Consider the following 19,656-nt stretch of genomic DNA (forward strand, 5'->3'; position numbering starts at 1 on the left):
GCTGCCCTTTGTCACCGGTTCTGTTCATTACTTTTATGGACAGAATTTCTAGGCGCAGCCAGGGGCCGGAGGGTGTCCGGTTTGGGAGCCTCAGAGTCTCATCTCTGCTGTTTGCGGACGATGTTGTTCTGATGGCTTCAACGAACCAGGACCTCCAGCACGCTCTGGGGCGGTTTGCAGCCGAGTGTGTAGCGGCCGGGATGAGAATCAGCACCTCCAAATCCGAGGCCATGGTTCTCCACCGGAAAAAGGTGGCTTCCCCTCTTCAGGTCGGTGGGGAGTCCTTGCCTCAAGTGGAGGAGTTCAAGTATCTCGGGATCTTGTTCACGAGTGAGGGACGGATGGAGCGTGAGATCGACAGACGGATCGGTGCGGCGTCAGCAGTGATGCGGTCGCTGTATCGGTCTGTCGTGGTGAAGAGGGAGCTGAGTCGGAGGGCAAAGCTCTCGATTTACCGATCGATCTACGTTCCCACCCTCACCTATGGTCATGAGATTTGGGTAATGACCGAAAGGACAAGATCGCGAATACAAGCGGCCGAAATGAGTTTCCTTCGCAGGGTGGCTGGGCGCACCCTCCGAGATCGGGTGAGGAGCTCAGCTACCCGGGAGGAGCTCGGAGTAGAGTCGCTGCTCCTTCACGTCGAAAGGAGCCAGCTGAGGTGGCTCGGGCATCTGTTCCGGATGCCTCCTGGTCGCCTCCCGCGGGAGGTGTTCCAGGCATGTCCTAGTGGGACAAGGCCTCGTGGAAGACCCAGGACACGGTGGTGGGACTATGTCTCCGAGCTGGCCTGGTGTCGCCTCGGGGTCCCCCCAGAACAGCTGGAGGAGGTGTGTGTGGATCGGGAAGTTTGGGCATCTCTGCTGAGACTGCTGCCCCCGCGACCCGGCCCCGGATAAAGCGGAAGAAAATGGATGGATGGATGGATAGAAGAAAAATGGTGGTTTGAATTCACACTCTCCACATGATACAGCAAAATATTATACTGTGCTACAATTTGCCGCTAAAGATTCGCAACACAGATGTCTTCGTAATGTGGTTGTTTTTTGTGGAAACGACAAGGGCAATCAGCAGGAAATAAAAGTAAACATTTTCTACCTGGAAATAAAAGAACACTTATAAAAGCAGCCAACATTGTACTCATTTGTTTAATCTGAATGCAATGGACTAAAATGGATTTATTCAAAAAACACATAGACTCACATGAGAAATTCAAAGTATCTTGCATTATACTGAGAGGTAAGCACCAAGTGAATAAAATATAAAATACATTGTGTGCCATTTATAAATAAGCAGTGCATAACAATCTTTGAAAAGGTTATAATAATTCAGAAAGAAAAGCGGGAGCATGATGTATAGTGTTTGAATTAGATGTTGCTACGCAATTTTTAAACCTCATTAAGCTCCCATGGAAGCAGCAGTACTGGGACGTGCATAACTTTAAAGGTCAAACTGTCTGTAACCTTCACAAACATGCTCTTTTGTTTCCAAGAAAAGACTAAAGGAATTAGCAATACACATTTATGTAGCAAGTGTAGCGGAACGCGGTTGTTGTTACAGCATTGAGAAGGATTGCATTAAATAGACATTTTGAAGAACATTTCATTTGGCTTCATACTCAAGGTTATTGATGTCTCCTTTAGTTATCCTGTTGAGTCGTGTGCCCATTGTGTGTAGCATCAAGGCAATATGAACATTCAAAGAGCAATTTCAAGAGATTGTATGATTAAAAGGAAATTGTGTGGAAGGCTTATTCTGCCTTCAAAAAGAGAAACACATAACTCAGTGGATTCAAGTCAGTTTAATGGACATTCTTTTGTATTATTACATGAACAAAGTAATGGTTATATCACGAAGGTATGGTTTTAGATATCAGTATTGCTGCGCATCTTTACTGTTACTTCAAGTTGAGCAATTCTGATATAAAGCAGCCCCAGAAAGTCAGATATAAGGGTAGCATATGAGCTGATATACACTCCAGCAGAAGTGATCCTTGAGACGCTTGGCTACTGGAAGAGCAATGATACAACACCATCATTGGAAAAGAAGTTTGGATGCTCGAATCAAAGCAGCACGGAGAGAGGCGAGTCAACTGGCAGAGGCTCAGAAAGGTGCAAGTACACAAGCCAGCCAGATGCTCGTACCTGAAGCACTGGAGGCTGCCAAACAAAGGCTCCAAACCTTGGCCAGCCACCTAAAGAGGTACACGAGAGGAAAAGAAGCCAGACGAATGAACCGGCTGTTCTCGACTTAGCCGGCGAAAGTTTGCGCTCAATGGCCGTAGAGTAGCAAACCAACCAAGGCTGGAAACTGAACAGTACTGGAATGGCATCTGGAAGAAGGAGGCGTCACACAGCAGCAATGCACAGTGGCTGGTGGCATCCATGAGCAGAATCCAGTCTCCATCATAGTGGCAGACATCCAAGAAGGAGTCTTAGAAAAAACTGGACAGCACCAGGCCTTGACATGATCCAAGCCTACTGGCTAAAGAAACTCACTCCGAAGTGTCTGGCAGCACAAACAAACGCGCTGCCAGGAGATGGGACTCACCCTTAATGGCTGACCGAAAGGCGCACAATCCTGACCTGGAGGATCTCTCAAAGGGTACAGTCCCACATAGCACATACTCTAACTGCAGGGTGTTAAGATGCTGGAAGGGATCGCCACGACCAAGTGTCTGGCATAGTGCGGAGGAACATCTGTGCAGCGTATGGGCTGGAACTCCCAAGGTCAAAGTAGTTTAGTTTAGTTTTAGTTTATTTATTTGAGCAGTATACATTCTGCTCAATAGGAGAAGGCTGAAGCAAGAAAGCTTGTAATGTAGGATGAGTGAGCCAAGATCCTGTGGGGCTTCCAGATACAGACTGACAGAACCGTGACGGTGAACCAATCGGACATTGGGGTGATGGACAAAGAGACGAGAAAAGCTGTTGCAACATCAGGAAAAAGGAACAGGAGAAACTAGAGTAATAATACCAGGGCACAGGAGGGAGCGGGAAAAGGCCTGGAGGGGGCAGGCCTCAGTGGTGCCTGTGGTCATTTGTGCACTTGGGAAGTAACCCCCAAACTGGACACACGTTAGAGATCTCATTCTAGAAAAGTGCAGTAAAGATTCAGCACAGAACCCTCAAGCTCCCATTCATCTGATAGAAACTGCAGACACTGAGGAAGAGTTACGTAGATAGGCACTGGCTTCCTTTTGTCTTATAATGTTCATAAAGGGTGATTAAAACAATAAAATGTTCTCAGTTTTAATCTTTTGTGTAAATACTGTGTGTGCCTGTTCTCACCTCTGGCTTGACATGGAATATCCACCACCTTCTCCATCTCTGCAGTGATGTGCTTCTCTGGTTCCTTCACAAACTGAGGCGGCTCTGTGGGACAGAAAAACAGAACAGAAGAACTTTAAAACAACTGTTCCCAGTATCCCAGTACAACCCACAAATCTTCTTTCTTTTATTTTAATTTATCACTACGATTGACCTGTCCTGAGGAGGGCACATGTGTGAATTTGGTTCATACTTTAACGATACCTGCTTTCCAATCCAAATAGAAGTGTAGAAAGTTGTTTGTGAGGTACTATATCAAGGGCGAGAGAGCTTCTGTTATCTTTCGAGCTTGTAGTCGGAGATCCCTCCTTTATGAGAATGCAAATAATTTCACTCTTCTACAAGGAGAAAAAAAAGTTATGGGCACAGAGGCTTTAAAGTTTATTGGCAGGTTGTGAAGTCATTTGAAACCATCAACACATGGCGCACAACTCCATTATAGGCAAGTTCCACAGCATACAACCCGGTTTAAAGCCCAGTGAATCATGTTTGAAATGTATCCTTTCAACTCTGTGCGTTTGAGAAGGGACCAGTTGTGTTTTGAATCACGTCACAACCTTGAAAACATCAAAGTCCCACAATGAAAGTGACTGGCGCTGTGCTATTAAACAGTTTCTTGAGGCCAGCCATTAGTCTTCTCCTTTTAAATCAATACCACTTTCCCCTCGCTGCCTCACAACCGCGCTGCTATGCCTCTGACAACTTCGAGACAAATTATATTTAGATGAATATCGTATCATCGGAGAGCGGATTTTACACTTACAAAAGCCACTGGGGGCGAGAAACAATGAACCTATTTTCTGTAAAGATACCGAAGCTTTCCTACTGCGCTGCTTTCTGCGGGAGCGCCTCTGAGCTTTTGGGCTTTTTCCAACAAACAGGTGAAAACAAAAACAAAATGGCTTACAAAACTGAGTCAGAAGAGCGATCGGTGGAACACATTAAACCAGTGGGCTTGCTGGCTGTTTATTTTTTGTGAGTACAGAAAGAATTTGTTGCATAGAAGGATTTTTTCAAAGCTATCATGACCAGCTAAATGTGCACTTTCTCAAGATCAGACTAAACACAGTTACAGGCTGGAATTACTCTCATATTTTATAATGAAATTAGTAATTGTCGTCACAGGCAATCCCTTTAAGTGGACAGGTCATGCATATGGAGCCTAAAAATAATTAAAAACCTTATTATGGGTGCCTCAACTTTGATATTTTACATTTTATAATTTGAAAATATGTATCTCAGAATTGATGATGTTGGATTATGGGCGAAAGAGGTGGAGGACAGTTTTTGGGTTTGAACAAGGACACAATTGTTATCGTACAGAAAGAGGCGCTGACACCGTAGAAGAAGAAACAGCTACATTTAACAGCTTTGTCTGAGGATTACTCCAACTGCGTGAATGTTGTGAAATACTACACCAGGTCTGTCTTTGGAACGACCTTAAAACATGATGCATGATATGTCCACCTAAACTAGCTTTAACTCCACTTTAACTAAAATAAAAAAAACTTGTCTTTCCTTCATACAAAGATGTAATTGCAATTGTTCGATAATGCATCACCAAAATACTAAGATGAGTCATTCTAGTACAGTATTTAGACATTTCAAGTAAAAGGCCACATTTGATTTGTCTCATTTCAAGCCATTTACATATAGGGTGCAAAAGAAAAGTAGATGAAATACACAATACAGCACGACCAAAAATAGAGTAGACGAAAGTAAAGCACCAATAAATGCCAAGACTCTGTCCCAATAAGTGTTGGGCAAGTTACTTAAAAATGTTAATATATTTTACATTAGTGACTACAGCTTTAAAAATGTAATATGTTGGTATTACATGTTACTGTTTGAAAAATGTTCAGAGTTACACTACTTTGATAACCTGGCTAACGCCATGCTGCTGTGTGCGCTCGAATTATTTCGAACTGCACAACAGCCTGGGGACCATGGCCGAAATCTCCGGTGGATTTGGGAACCAATCACAGAGCGAGGAGGGACGGCAAGATGATGACGCGCTATTCGATATATGGAAGCTTGTAGTTTATTTACGGATAATAATAAAAAAGTTTATTTACGGATCCAACGTGACAGCAGCAGACACGATGGTATTTTTTGATCAAGCTTTAGACCTTGTTCTAAATAATTTAGCTCAAAAGTTTACAGCGGGTACGTCATACGTCATCTCATACGATGATACGATTGGCCATGGCTACGTGCAGACGCATGAGACTTTTTTTTTTTTTTTTCGTATCGCCCAATAAACGAGTATGGACGATCGTAAACCACACCTCTCCTACAAGAAAATGAATTGGTGGTCCCCAGACTAAATATCACTTGTGATTTTAGTCTGGTGTTAGCCAGGCTACTACTTTGAGTTACTTTGGGCAAAATATGAACTGAAAATAGTAATGCCAATGAGCAAAAGTGCAGTCAGAGATTTCCTTGCCTTCGCTTTCCCCATTCTCTTGTGTTTTGTTTTGTTTGATTAGCTAAACTGCAACTGCAACTGCAGATCTTATGCACCAGTGTCCAACTTGATTGGCCATGCTGCATTTGAGTTTCTTGATTTGCAATGACTAATATATATTCCCGTATTTTGTTTAAGTAATATGTTATGTTCCTTAGTTACTGAAAAAAGTAATGTATTTTTGCAACTCGTTTGTAATAGGCTACCCCAACACTGGTCCCGATGCTAATTGTATTTGCAATTGTTGATGATAAACGGCGAATTAAATCAGAATTGCAGTATTTAAAAAAATAGTATGTATGTGTTTGTGTAAATATTTTATTAACTTTACCTACCTGGCTGGTAAGAAGCAAAGATTTTTAATCAAATCAATCAAATATATGACAATTACTTTACATTGTATTTGTTCAGAAGCCGATTATCAAATCCATCCATCCATCCATCCATTTTCTTCCGCTTTATCCGGGGCCGGGTCGCGGGGGCAGCAGTCTCAGCAGAGATGCCCAAACTTCCCGATCCACACACACCTCCTCCAGCTGTTCTGGGGGGACCCCGAGGCGACACCAGGCCAGCTCGGAGACATAGTCCCACCACCGTGTCCTGGGTCTTCCACGAGGCCTTGTCCCACTAGGACATGCCTGGAACACCTCCCGCGGGAGGCGACCAGGAGGCATCCGGAACAGATGCCCGAGCCACCTCAGCTGGCTCCTTTCGACGTGAAGGAGCAGCGACTCTACTCCGAGCTCCTCCCGGGTAGCTGAGCTCCTCACCCGATCTCGGAGGGTGCGCCCAGCCACCCTGCGAAGGAAACTCATTTCGGCCGCTTGTATTCGCGATCTTGTCCTTTCGGTCATTACCCAAATCTCATGACCATAGGTGAGGGTGGGAACGTAGATCGATCGGTAAATCGAGAGCTTTGCCCTCCGACTCAGCTCCCTCTTCACCACGACAGACCGATACAGCGACCGCATCACTGCTGACGCCGCACCGATCCGTCTGTCGATCTCACGCTCCATCCGTCCCTCACTCGTGAACAAGATCCCGAGATACTTGAACTCCTCCACTTGAGGCAAGGACTCCCCACCGACCTGAAGAGGGGAAGCCACCTTTTTCCGGTGGAGAACCATGGCCTCGGATTTGGAGGTGCTGATTCTCATCCCGGCCGCTACACACTCGGCTGCAAACCGCCCAGAGCGTGCTGGAGGTCCTGGTTCGTTGAAGCCATCAGAACAACATCGTCCGCAAACAGCAGAGATGAGACTCTGAGGCTCCCAAACCGGACACCCTCCGGCCCCTGGCTGCGCCTAGAAATTCTGTCCATAAAAGTAATGAACAGAACCGGTGACAAAGGGCAGCCCTGGCGGAGACCAACACGCACCGGGAACAGGTCTGACTTACTGCCGGCTATGCGAACCAAGCTCCTGCTGCGGTCATACAGGGAACGGACAGCCCTTAACAGAGGGCCCCGGACCCCATACTCCCGGAGCACCCCCCACAGGGCACCACGAGGGACACGGTCGAACGCCTTCTCCAGGTCCACAAAACACATGTGGACTGGTTGGGCGAACTCCCATGAACCCTCAAGCACCCGACGGAGGGTATAGAGTTGGTCCAGTGTGCCACGACCAGGACGAAAACCGCATTGTTCCTCCTGGATCCGAGGTTCAACTATCGGCCGGATCCTCCTCTCCAGCACCCTGGAGTAGACCTTACCGGGGAGGCTAAGGAGGGTGATTCCTCTGTAATTGGAACACACCCTCCGATCCCCCTTCTTAAAGAGAGGGACCACCACCCCGGTCTGCCAATCCAGGGGCACTGTCCCCGACCGCCACGCGATGTTGCAGAGACGTGTCAGCCAAGACAGTCCTACAACATCCAGAGACTTAAGGTACTCAGGGCGAATCTCATCCACCCCCGGAGCCTTGCCACCGAGGAGCTTTCTCACCACCTCGGTGACTTCAGCCCCGGTGATGGGCGAGCCCACCTCCGAGCCCCCAGCCTCTGCTTCCTCATTGGAAGACGTGACGACGGGATTGAGGAGGTCCTCGAAGTACTCCTTCCACCGCCCGACGACATCCCCAGTCGAGGTCAGCAGCCCCCCACCCGCACTGTAAACAGTGTTGGTGAAGCACTGCTTCCCCCTCCTGAGGCGCCGGATGGTTTGCCAGAATCTCTTCGAGGCCGACCGATAGTCTTCCTCCATGGCCTCCCCGAACTCCTCCCAGACACGAGTTTTTGCCTCTGCGACCGCACGAGCTGCAGCACGCTTGGCCTGCCGGTACCTCTCAGCTGCCTCAGGAGTCCCACAAGCCAACAAGGCCAGGTAGGACTCCCTCTTCAGCTTGACGGCATCCCTTACTTCCGGGCGCCACCACCGGGTTCGGGGATTGCCGCCGCGACAGGCACCAGAGACCTTACGGCCACAACTACGAGCAGCCGCATCGACAATGGAGGAGGAGAACAGAGTCCACTCTGACTCCATGTCCCCCGCCTCCCCCGGAATCTGGGTGAAGCTCTTCCGGAGGTGGGAGTTGAAGACCCCACTGACAGAGGGATCCGCCAGACGTTCCCAGCAGACCCTCACAACACGCTTGGGCCTGCCAGGTCTGACCGGCTTCCTCCCCTGCCAGCGGATCCAGCTCACCACCAGGTGGTGATCGGTTGACAGCTCAGCCCCTCTCTTCACCCGAGTGTCCGAGACACGCGGCCGGAGATCAGATGACACAACTACAAAGTCGATCATCGACCTCCTGCCTAGGGTGTCCTGGTGCCACGTGCACTTATGGACACCCTTGTGCTCGAACATGGTGTTCGTTATGGACAAACCGTGACTAGCACAGAAGTCCAATAACAGAACACCACTCGGGTTCAGATCGGGGAGGCCGTTCCTCCCAATCACTCCCTCCCAGGTCTCACTGTCGTTACCCACGTGGGCGTTGAAGTCCCCCAGCAGAACAGTGGAGTCCCCAGTCGGAGCACTATCTAGTACCCCTCCCAGGGACTCCAAGAAGGCCGGGTACTCTGCACCGATGTTGGGCCCGTAGGCCGAGACAACGGTGAGAGACCTGTCCCCGACCCGAAGGCGTAGGGACGCGACCCTCTCGTCCACCGGGGTGAACTCCAACACGTGACGGCTGAGCTGGGGGGATATGAGCAAACCCACCCCAGCCCGCCGCCTCTCCCCGCGGGCAACTCCAGAAAAATGGAGAGTCCAGCCTCTCTCCAGGAGTTGGGATCCGGAACCCAAGCTGTGCGTGGAGGTGAGCCCGACTATATCTAGCCGGTATCTCTCAACCTCCCGCACAAGCTCAGGCTCCTTCCCCCCCAGCGAGGTGACGTTCCATGTCCCGAACGCCAGAAGCTGCGCATGTGGACCAGGTCGTCGAGGCACCCGGCCTCGACTGCCACCCAGTCCTCTCTGCACCCGACCCCTACGGATCCCTCTGCGGGTGGTGAGTCCACAGGAGGGCGGGCCCACGCCGTCTCTTCGGGCTGTACCCGGCCGGGCCCCGTGGGCAAAGGCCCGGCCACCAGGCGCTCGAGTTCGAGCCCCAACCCCAGGCCTGGCTCCAGGGTGGGGCCCCGGCTGCGCCATGCCGGGCGGCGTCACGGTCCTTGTTCTTTCATTGTCCATAGGAGTCTTGTGAGCTGCTCTTCGTCTGACCCGTCTCCTCGGACCTGTTTGCCATGGGAGACCCTACCAGGGGCATAAAGCCCCAGACAACATAGCTCCTCGGGTCATTCGGGTACTCAAACAACCCCACCACGTTAAGGTGGCAGCTCATGGGGGTTGATTATCAAATCAGAAATCACTATACCTGTCGCCGATCAAGTCCTAGTTAGTGCTAGAGCAAGCCTCCATGATATACCCCCAAGAGTGCACACCACAAGTAGCCTTTTACAGTCTTACCTAGTACATGTAGAAAGGCTCCAGCGCTGACAGAGGGCACACTGCTGCTGCGGAGAATGGCCTCACACTCGTAGTACCCGGCGTCGCTCACCACTGGGCTCAGGATGGTCAGTCTGCGGCTGAAGTCGCTCAGCCCAGCGTTCACTATGACGCCGTTTTTCCTCCATGTGATGCTCAACTTAATGAGTGGCCTAAATCAAGTCAAGTTAAACAAAATTAACCCACCGATGGTATAGCAGTGATTAAGGCTACTGCACACCCTGGGCTGTCCTATCCAATAAAGCCTTTAAAGACAAAGCGGCATTTATCAAATTTATTCTTAATGACGAATATCAATCAAGAGACTCATTAGATGTTTTGGAGCGGATATTTAACAAGCGTACAGTAATCGTTATTTACTGTCACCACGGACAGATGGTGAGCCGCACAACCAACTGTCATATCAATGAAATTCGACATTGTGTTGTTGGGATGTCGGGAGTAAGGCCAATTTGTTCACACAAGCAAAAGCGTTTTTGGACCATGGCCATGCATTTGTATGTCGACATTGATGTAAAACTACATAGGAAACAAGGAAACTTTTGCTTTGCATGTTGACACTGATGTACACCTACATAGGAAACAAGGAAACTTTTGCTTTGCATGTTGACACTAATGTACAACTACATAGGAAACAAGGAAACTTTTGCTTTGCATGTTGACACTGATGTACAACTACATAGGAAACAAGGAAACTTTTGCTTTACATGGATTGAGATTTTTTGCCCTTTCATTGGTTGGCAGACACCCAGAAACAATGGTGGCAAAGCTACAGGGCTAAAATGACAAGAAATGCAATTGAGTTGCACCTATATGGCAGATTTGCATATTCAAATTCACTCAACGCAAGTATGTCCACACAGTCCTCTCGGATAGATCGTTGGCTGCTAGCCCAGCATTTGAAGTTAAACTCTTTATCTCTTCGCTAAAATTCAGGAGCACTAACCACTCTGCTACTGTGCATGCCAAGAACCCATTTTAACTACTTCAAAACGTGCATGACTGTGGAAACAATACAATCTTTTTGATTAGAAAAATAGCAGCAGTTGATTAGGTTGCCCTAACAAGAGAGGCGTCAGTGAAAACCTTGCTATCTGCGGGTAGGGCCCTTTAGCAGCTTTTTCTTTTTGTCTTTGAACTGTAGGCTTTATGAGATGGGACAGTTTTGTTCTTTTTGTATAGCCCAATGTCACAGTTGCCCTCACAAGGCGGCACAAATATGGCTGAGTTGATGAAACAGAAGAGCAATTTGGAAACTTTCTTCTTCTATGGACAAATCAAACAAACTGGCTTACCTTGCATTGGCCACACACTCCATTGTAACTTCTGATGTTCCTGTGACCACGCTGGTGTTCCTGGGCGGGATGACGATGGTCGGGGCGATGGGGTCAGCCGGGCCTCCAACATCTGGACAGGCAGACACAAGAAAAACAAAATCTGAGGTAAAAAGGAAAAACAAAAAAAGGACAACCTCTATCTCCAGAGAATATCAAGTGCTTTGTGGAGTTATCTTCGGTCTTCTCGTCTGGACAGCGATGCGTCATATATTTAATTTCCAGCGGGAGAACTCTGTGGGTGTTCATTGATGTGAAATATTGAAACTGACCAGGGCACATAGTCTCTCTTGGCCTTGACAGGGCAGGGCAAACCGGGTGAGACAACGCGAAGGCTGTGTGTTTAACATGCCTTCTGCAAAAGCCCAAAGTGCGGGCGGGGTTGGGGGGGGGGGGACAACAAGACGAGGCAAACTTTGGGCAGTCCAACGCAAAGCTTAAAGTGGTAAGAAGTCTGCTTTCGGGGAGCAAGGCAGACAGACAGGCCTATGGCAGAGATATGGGCGTGTTGTTGTGGAGATGTGTCATGTTGGTGATAAACTCGCGGTGATACGTCAATCCAGGGAAGCCCCGGGAGTGTGCCCATGGCTGCACATGTCAGACAGCGCTATGGGGGCTGTCACAACTCAATCCTACACCATTGCAGGCCATCCGATTAAAGTGCACTGAGGCCTCGGGGCAATGCAAACTGCATATATGCATACACGACATCGCCGAGGACAGGATGTGGATGGTGCAGAAGTGGGACGGATTTCATTGCAATAATTGTGAGTACGATTTAGACGGGGGGATGTAGACCGACGCTACTTTGAAAAAAAGTCATCACGTACTGTGTCATACTCTGACACTTAACAGACTGAGGACAAACAATTAAACTGACTTCTTCGCAACTCTCTGGTGTCAGGACGATATGTTTGATATTTAAACAAACTCCTGTACTCCAACATGCTGTCTTTGTTCTCCACATTTTATTTTGGATTGTTAATTATTTCTTGTGTTTTGAGTCAATAAAGTTGTCCAATCTTGAATTAACTGGCTTACATTGTGTTCCCCCTATTATAATGAAAAATGCTTCCAGATAAAGAACAGAATACGGAGAACTGTAATTTATATACAGACTGGTGAGTGCTCTAATATAAAGATCCTTTTTTGCTCTTTATTATTTGAGTATGATTCAAGCTTTCGACTGTGCCCAAATAAAGATATAAACATATCATCAATGTAGAATCATCTGGCAAGGACACTTCTTTGCTTGGACATAAGTAACAGCATTGATATTCATTCCTCTGATTTTGAATGGTGTTAATAATTCAAGTTTGCTTTACCGAGAGACATAAAAAAAAAAAAACACGTTCGCTTTTCAATAACTTCCAGCTGCTTACTGAACTCTATATGAAGATGAGAGCCTATAGCGTGAGATGTTCCTTCCGTGTCCTTCACTCTTGTCGAGGAGCAGGCGCCAGGTATGCTCGGGGGAAATGCAGCATCAGAGGCGTCTCCACGGGAACAGCTGCCGGAGCAGATACTGACAGCTACACACATATTAAAGCCAAGCTCTGGCAACACTCATCCGTCATCTTCATCTCTCCCCACTCCAAACGCGTCAATATGTTTGCAAAGTGGGAGTAGACATGCAAGGACTGTTTCAGTGATGGTGGCTTTAGGTCCTTTTCATACGCTAAATATAAATTAGAGCAGCTACCAATTAGAGCAGTGGTATATGACATGTTTCAATATTCAGTAGCATTTTCAATGTTTCTATATTATTGTGATATTTTACTAAAATAATCAATATTACATTAAATTTGTAGTGTATCAAAATGTTTCAAAACAAGTCATGAAAAGCCTAATCCGGGAACACATTTAAGAAAGTCATCATAAAAGACAAAGTGAAAATATTTGAGTTTTAAGACGATACTTTTCACTGTAACATAAAGTACAGAGGGTTTAGGAAGTATTCTCCTCTTTTCAGTAAAGAAAATACTTTAATTATTCTTAAAGTACTCCATCTCGGACTGTACTATTCAATAGTATGGGCAATAATAGAAGTTAGCAACAGACACGTGTTTTATGAAAAAACAGCACAACTATTACTGTGTTTTCTGGACTATAAGTCGCTCCAGAGTATAAGTCGCACCAGCCAAAAATTGAGTAATGAAGAAGAAACAAAACCTATATAAGTCGTTCTGGAGTATAAGTCGCACCAGCCAAAAAATGTGTATTGAAGAATAAAAAAAAACTATATAAATCGATCTGGAGTATAAGTTGCACCAGCCAAAAAATGTGTATTCAAGAAGAAGAAAAAAACTATATAAATCGATCTGGAGTATAAGTCGCACCAGCAAAAAAATGTGTATTGAAGAAGAAAAAACCCTACATAAGTCGCTCTGGAGTATAAGTCGCACCAGCCAAAAAATGTGTATTGAAGAAGAAAAAAACCTACATAAGTTGCTCTGGAGTATAAGTCGCACCAGCCTTGGCAACTACCTGGGCATGTGAAATTATATATTTTAATATATAAGTCGCACCCCGAGCCAAACAATGAAAAAAAGTGTTACTTATAGTCCGGAAAATATGGTAAATGGAATGAGTCTGCAGCTGGTGTATAAGGTCTGAATATGTTCTACTACTTTCTTAATCAGTATAGACTACTTCTACACATTTTGATATCCTGTGATATAGGTTTAGACAATGCAATTTCACACAGTATCATTGCCTGATACCTGTAGGGGGTAAGACGTCCCACTGGCTGCCTGTGTGCATCCTGAACTCCCCAGTACAGTATGTGTGTGTACCATCCCTGACTAGCATAATCAACTGAACCACTGTTCTTCCAATGCGCCGCAGGCTATTTATGCTTCCCTGTCTTGTCTTGTGTAATATCTCACCCCTCGCAACCCCCCCCCCCCCCACCCTCCTCGCTCACTTCCACAGAGAACTCCAGTCTTGCATGTCATAAGATGCTGCCTGTCCGCTCTCCCCTTCCCTATTTCTCACTACTGAGCCCGCGCCAGCTGAATTGGTTTGATTTGTGATGTTGTTTTTTGTTTTTGTGGCTAAAGACGCAGGGAGCTGAATATTAACAAGTACTTGGCAGCAGTAAAGTCCAGTCTCGACACTTCATCTTAAGACATTTGCTCGGAGTTTATTCTCGGAGAAGGAAGTCCGCTCCAGTGCGAGGAAATATAATGCGTCCATGACAGCAACGACAAAACATTGTGATGCGAGGAAATTAATTATTAAAGCTGTTTGCTGTTGCGTGGGTGACCTGATTGGGAGCACTCTTGACATAAAACAGCGCATAAACAAGCAATTTAAAGTTATTTCTAGCGCCTTACGCATACGTTGAATAAACATCTAACATCAGCTATCAGCTCAACACAAACTAAATGAAGAAAAAAAAAAGTTTATAGTAGAACTAAGTAACTCGTGCCCCTAGAGGTCATAAGTGCCACTGCAGGTGTCGTAGCATGTTGCATTTTCTCTTTTTTTTACTCATTAATTGTCCGTGAGAGTAAATACTACGCTGACAGAAAAAAAAAACAAAGGGAGAGAGGGATATTGTACATTGTGCCACACCTCAATGACACAATGGAGATCATTTTGGCGCCTCCAGGTCGGAGCAGGGAAAGTTGCAAGCATGGTTTTCTGGACAGATACACCACGGGGAGATGAAAGACCCCCCCAATCATCCCATTAACATTAACATTTGTATTCCCCCCCAGAGGGACTACGAAAAAGATTTATCAAGGTAAACAAGCTACTTAGTACTGATTTAAGATAGATTTCAAAGACCCACGTAACATAATGGCTGAAGTCAGTGGTTCTCACACATTTTACACCATAAAACGGCTCATTAATTATTTGAAAGTAAATATTTTGCCTTCAAGTACAAAAATTGTCCTACGGTGAACTTAAAAAGTGTCTGATAATACTTACTGAATATCTACCCCTGTCATAAACCATGTCTGAATCATATACAGTATAAACCTACCTTTAAAGGGACTATACAGAGTTTAAAAATTATGTATTTTCCTCCCCCTACATGTTCCAGCTATGTCCTAATATGTAGAATGAGCCCAGACCTGTTCACCACAACTGCCTCTAAAATCCTGCACTGTGAAAAAAAGGTGTTACTTCGGGTCCAAAGTGCCATCATGCACAAGCTTAATATAGAAGGTGCAGTTACACGTATGACCTGAGATGGCAGTAGTGAGCATAAAATGGCCAACTTGCATCTTGCCCCTTTAAATGATTATAACTACTAAAGCTAAACTGAATATAGTCTGGTTGCAGATGACCCACAGTAACAACCGAGACACCTCCAAGTACCCCCACAGTTTCTGAACTAGTGGCAGAATGTTCAAGGTTTTGGGATAAATCAGAAAAATACACTCTTGATGACTAACAATGTAGCAGTGATTGAGTAGCATGAAGAAAAATTTCTATTAAAGAAAAGGCATTTAATACCAGAAGGCTGACTATACAGTATGCGGAATGGCAGAGCATACTTTTCTAAGCATTTCTTGCTATTCTAAGTATGGTTTCCAATAACCAACAGAAACAGGAACGCAATAGTGAAAAGGAGTTGCGATGATCTAGGTGTTCATCACAAAGTCACACATCCATGGCAGACGGTACCATCAACCACACAAACGAAGTAAAGTTGCTCCGGATTGTACAGCTAAGAAGTTGAGATTCCATTATTTTTGCACTTACTTTCCACAGACAAGGTTATGGGTTGGCTCGTCTTGTTCTCTCCGTTCTTGTCATTGACCGCTTGAACGTAGTACCGTCCCGCATCTGGGGCCACGGCGGACAGGATGACCAGCGTGTTATCCAACGTGATCGCTCTGGGGGAAAAAAAAGGGAGACACAAAACGCCACACCACTTAGCAATCTTAAGTAATAGTTCATGCAGAGTGAATGCATTTAGTCTCCGGATATTGTCTTGAGGAAACAAACAATTACCAAACACTTAACAGGGGGTTTATTGAGATCAAGACGTTAATAGAAAAACATGACTGCATGTTCATTCTTCAAAGTACAAGTTAATTAGCGCTAAAAAGTCTTGTTGTATGTCCACACTTGATCCCGTGGCTGTAACAAGCATTAAACATTTTAGCATTTTAATTACACTCTTCAAGCAGCATTAGGTGTATCGATTTACAATGTGTAAACAATGTGTTGGTGCTGAGAGCGCGGGGCAGAAATATCGACACGCGCCTCCGTTCGCATTGCTCCTTATGGCCGGCGCTGAAATATGATAGCCTCGCGTAATTACCCATCGCGTTTTAATTGGCTCTTTGTACCCCCGCGCTTCACGTACTCGACGGCATTTTGGCAGCAAACGGTTCTGGCAGGAAACAATAATGCCTTCCCCTGTTCAAAGCAAATAGGCGCGCTGCCATTTTTCAGCAAGCAATCCAAAGGAGATAATTTGGTCGGCGGATCGCAAGTCTGACCCAAATTAACCAATGAAATGCGATCCGCTGAGAATCCACGGTAGCGCTGGAGAAACACGCAAACATCTCCATTCCAGTGACGAAAAAAGCCTGTTTTTACATTTCTTTGGTCACACTTACTGTAGACTATCTGTAGACTAAAAAAAAAACGCTGTCCAATGCAAGCCTGACTATCAAAAGGCACAACTGACTCCCACTTTGAGTACTTTTTTGGGTTGTGAGCGGTTGGAGAGGCCATTGGCGCAGCTGTGGGTACACACCATAGACTGTATATATAAATCGACAGCTCCTCCTCACTCCTCCCCGTTTACCACAATAACCACGTTCGAGGGGAAAATCAAGGCAGATTTACAGACTCCTCCTCTCCAGCTCTGACGAAGCATGTTCCTAAAAAGGGCATAAGGGCGGGATCTTCACTGTAGACTCCGCCCTTGTGTGACGTGTAGTTCGCGCAGCTCCAATGCTAACAGTTCGGCCCTCATTCGATTTCTAAAATGTTTCTTACGAAAACCAGCCTGGTGTCTTTTATTGTAGCTAACCCAGCGTTATCACAGGAGGAATATCTAGCTGTATGAAGTTCCCAAACATTAGGCACCAGGTTCTAAAGTTGTTTTTAACGTGTGTAAAGTCCTATGTATTCCAATGGGAGACAAGCGGCTATATGGAGGTACTACAGAAAGGGCGGAGCAATGGTGGCCTCTAGTGTCTCACAACGAAGAGCAGCCAGCGGCCATTGGTACACACGCTTATAGCAGCCAGGTCCAAAAAGGAATGACATGGAAGGGCATCTGACACAAAATTAGCTATATCAGTGTCTGGTCAATGTGATGACACAAGAAGAAGAGAAGCCATAAAGCAAACAATGGACCACCACTCTGATGAAAAGAAAAGTTGAGACCTGACAAACGTGTAGGTTTTCAGGGCTCAGCAGCCAAACCCGCCCCAAAATAACTGAAAAACCGTCCAAAACCCGCTAAGAACATCTTTGGTCTTATTTCGTGACTGAGCGCACGGACAAAGACCAGACAGGTACACATCAACTCGTCTAAGCTCAGGTAAGAACATATCTCAGCATGGGAAAAACGGTGGCCTGTTCCTTTAACTATGGACTGGGCAACCCTGTAAGTCCGTGGTATTGACAGTACATCTGCACACCGCCACCTACTGCTCTGGAGTGTGTATTGTTAGGCAAAACATACAATCAGCTTTACACTCTGGGGTCTTTACAGAAATGTAGAAGAAAGTATTTCAAACTTTCAAACATACTGTACAGTAAAACAAGTAACTTTAGTAAATTTACTTTGTTACTGACAAACTCTGTAGAAAATAGGAATACAGGCATAGGATTTAGCATATTTCTTATTTACAGCTGTGCGGGTAAAGGACGCTAATGACCCAGACCCTAATACAGTATTTCACACACAATCGCTGCCCGGGTCATGGTGTAATTTGAGTGAATATAATGCGATTCCCTCCTTTGTGAATGCAGGTAATTGCCATCTGCTTTCTGTCTTCTAGGGCCCTCCATACGCCGCGCAATGTACGCCGCTGTCCTGTTGTCTCAATCAAATCTTCCTGTGGACTTCCCATGTCAATTTAGCAGCCAGTGAAGGAGAAAGCCCCCTCCCTCGCCCCCCGCTGCCTGATGTTACAGCCCCCGACAATGTTTACAATCAATATTTTCCTATCATCTGAGGCTGCTCAACAATCTGGAGGTAGATTGTCCGTTCCAGCTGGGTGCGCTGTTCCACTTATGTCTCTCCCACAGTCTTATCACATCTAAGGGCTTCTGCTCCTCCGCCTTAGTCCGGTCTATTTCTGTCTTCTGAAATCTCTTGCTCTGATGCATTAACAAGAACAACTAAGCATGAATGATATGCCAAAAGGGCTTAGTGGGGATTGATAAAGAAATGTATAATATGCATATACTTGTCTGGCAAACACTGTATGTTTTACCTTACCAGTCAAAACTCCTTGTGCACAATATTTAAAGTGTCTTAAAAAAAAAGAAAACTGTAAATGACGGTGAGCGGGCAGTAACGGTGGCTCCTAGTGTGCCATAGGAAAAATGTCACATCCAATAAAAGATGGCCCACTAACTGTGTGCCACTGCACCCTTATAACAACCCGCCAAAACACATAGCTGTCTTTTCTTTAAAAACAGAGAAACAGATCAATACAATACAAAATGTGTGGCTTTGGCTTCAACCCCCAGTGTGCGCCGAGACATTGATGTTTTCTTTGCCGTAGTGATCCAGGTGATCGATTGCAAACGCAAAGTCAGTGTTGCCTGGTCAATCATTGTTTGTTGTACAAATGTACAGCCCTATTTTTTCACAGGGGCAACTGAAGATTATAGTTTTTTTTTTTTTTTTTTTAAACTGGACTGGACACTGTTTGTTTGACATTTTGATCTTGACCTTCACGATGGCTAAGACAGTGTCTGCAGACTTAAACTCCCAACAATCTATTCAATGATCCGGCTTCCATACCTCCTACTCACGTACATCGACTAAAGCCATAATAGGTTTAACTTTTGTTTTAACCAGCAACGTCCAATTCGGAATTTAATTTAGCAAGGAGAAACAATGACATGGTTCTAGGTATGTGGTAAATGAACGCTTTGTGAGACAGAAAATATGCAACATTCTCAAACTTAGCAACAAATCAAATTCAGCATCCTTGCTGCGAGGCTGAAGACACTTCCTCTTCCAACATGTCACCCCGTCACGATAGGCAGTTTTTTTCCCCCCGAAGTTCCACACTTCTCTGTTGACTCATTAACGTATTTTGACCTTCATCTCGGCCAGAGGGAGATCTGTGTGTCTGCTGAGATTTTCTAAGTGTTGCAAAAGTGCAAAAGAGAAAATGGATGCACTGAAGAAACACACACACACTTATGCTTCCACACAAAAGTGCAACAATGCTGCTCGCCATGTGCATATTTTATATATATATTAGTTACGTTTTAACACGTACAGCGCAATAACCTATGAGATCTCTTCAGATTGATTGATTTCAAATATCTTTGAGCAGAGTCCGAACTCTGTCCTCATTTGGGATTCCCGACTTCCTTAAGGAGCTGGCAGGCCTGAGTGGCTGCAGCTTATGA

The 19,656-nt window shown here is 45.7% G+C and overlaps 1 protein-coding gene across 4 annotated transcripts in view; it reads right to left on the minus strand.

Annotated features, from left to right (window-relative positions):
* The window catches only part of sdk2b (sidekick cell adhesion molecule 2b), a 468,981-nt gene that overhangs the window by 106,361 nt on the left and 342,964 nt on the right, over nucleotides 1-19,656 (minus strand). For all 4 annotated transcript variants that reach the window (XM_079577058.1, XM_079577056.1, XM_079577057.1 and 1 more), the window contains exons 5-8: nucleotides 15,799-15,932; nucleotides 11,041-11,152; nucleotides 9,707-9,897; nucleotides 3,291-3,374 (exon numbers count right to left, since the gene is read on the minus strand). In XM_079577058.1, coding sequence (XP_079433184.1) covers nucleotides 3,291-3,374; nucleotides 9,707-9,897; nucleotides 11,041-11,152; nucleotides 15,799-15,932 — 521 coding nt within the window. The remainder of the gene's footprint in view (nucleotides 1-3,290; nucleotides 3,375-9,706; nucleotides 9,898-11,040; nucleotides 11,153-15,798; nucleotides 15,933-19,656) is intronic.

This window comes from Gobius niger (genome assembly GCF_951799975.1).
Source record: "Gobius niger genome assembly, chromosome: 19".
In the NCBI taxonomy this organism is placed as follows: Eukaryota; Metazoa; Chordata; class Actinopteri; order Gobiiformes; family Gobiidae; genus Gobius; species Gobius niger.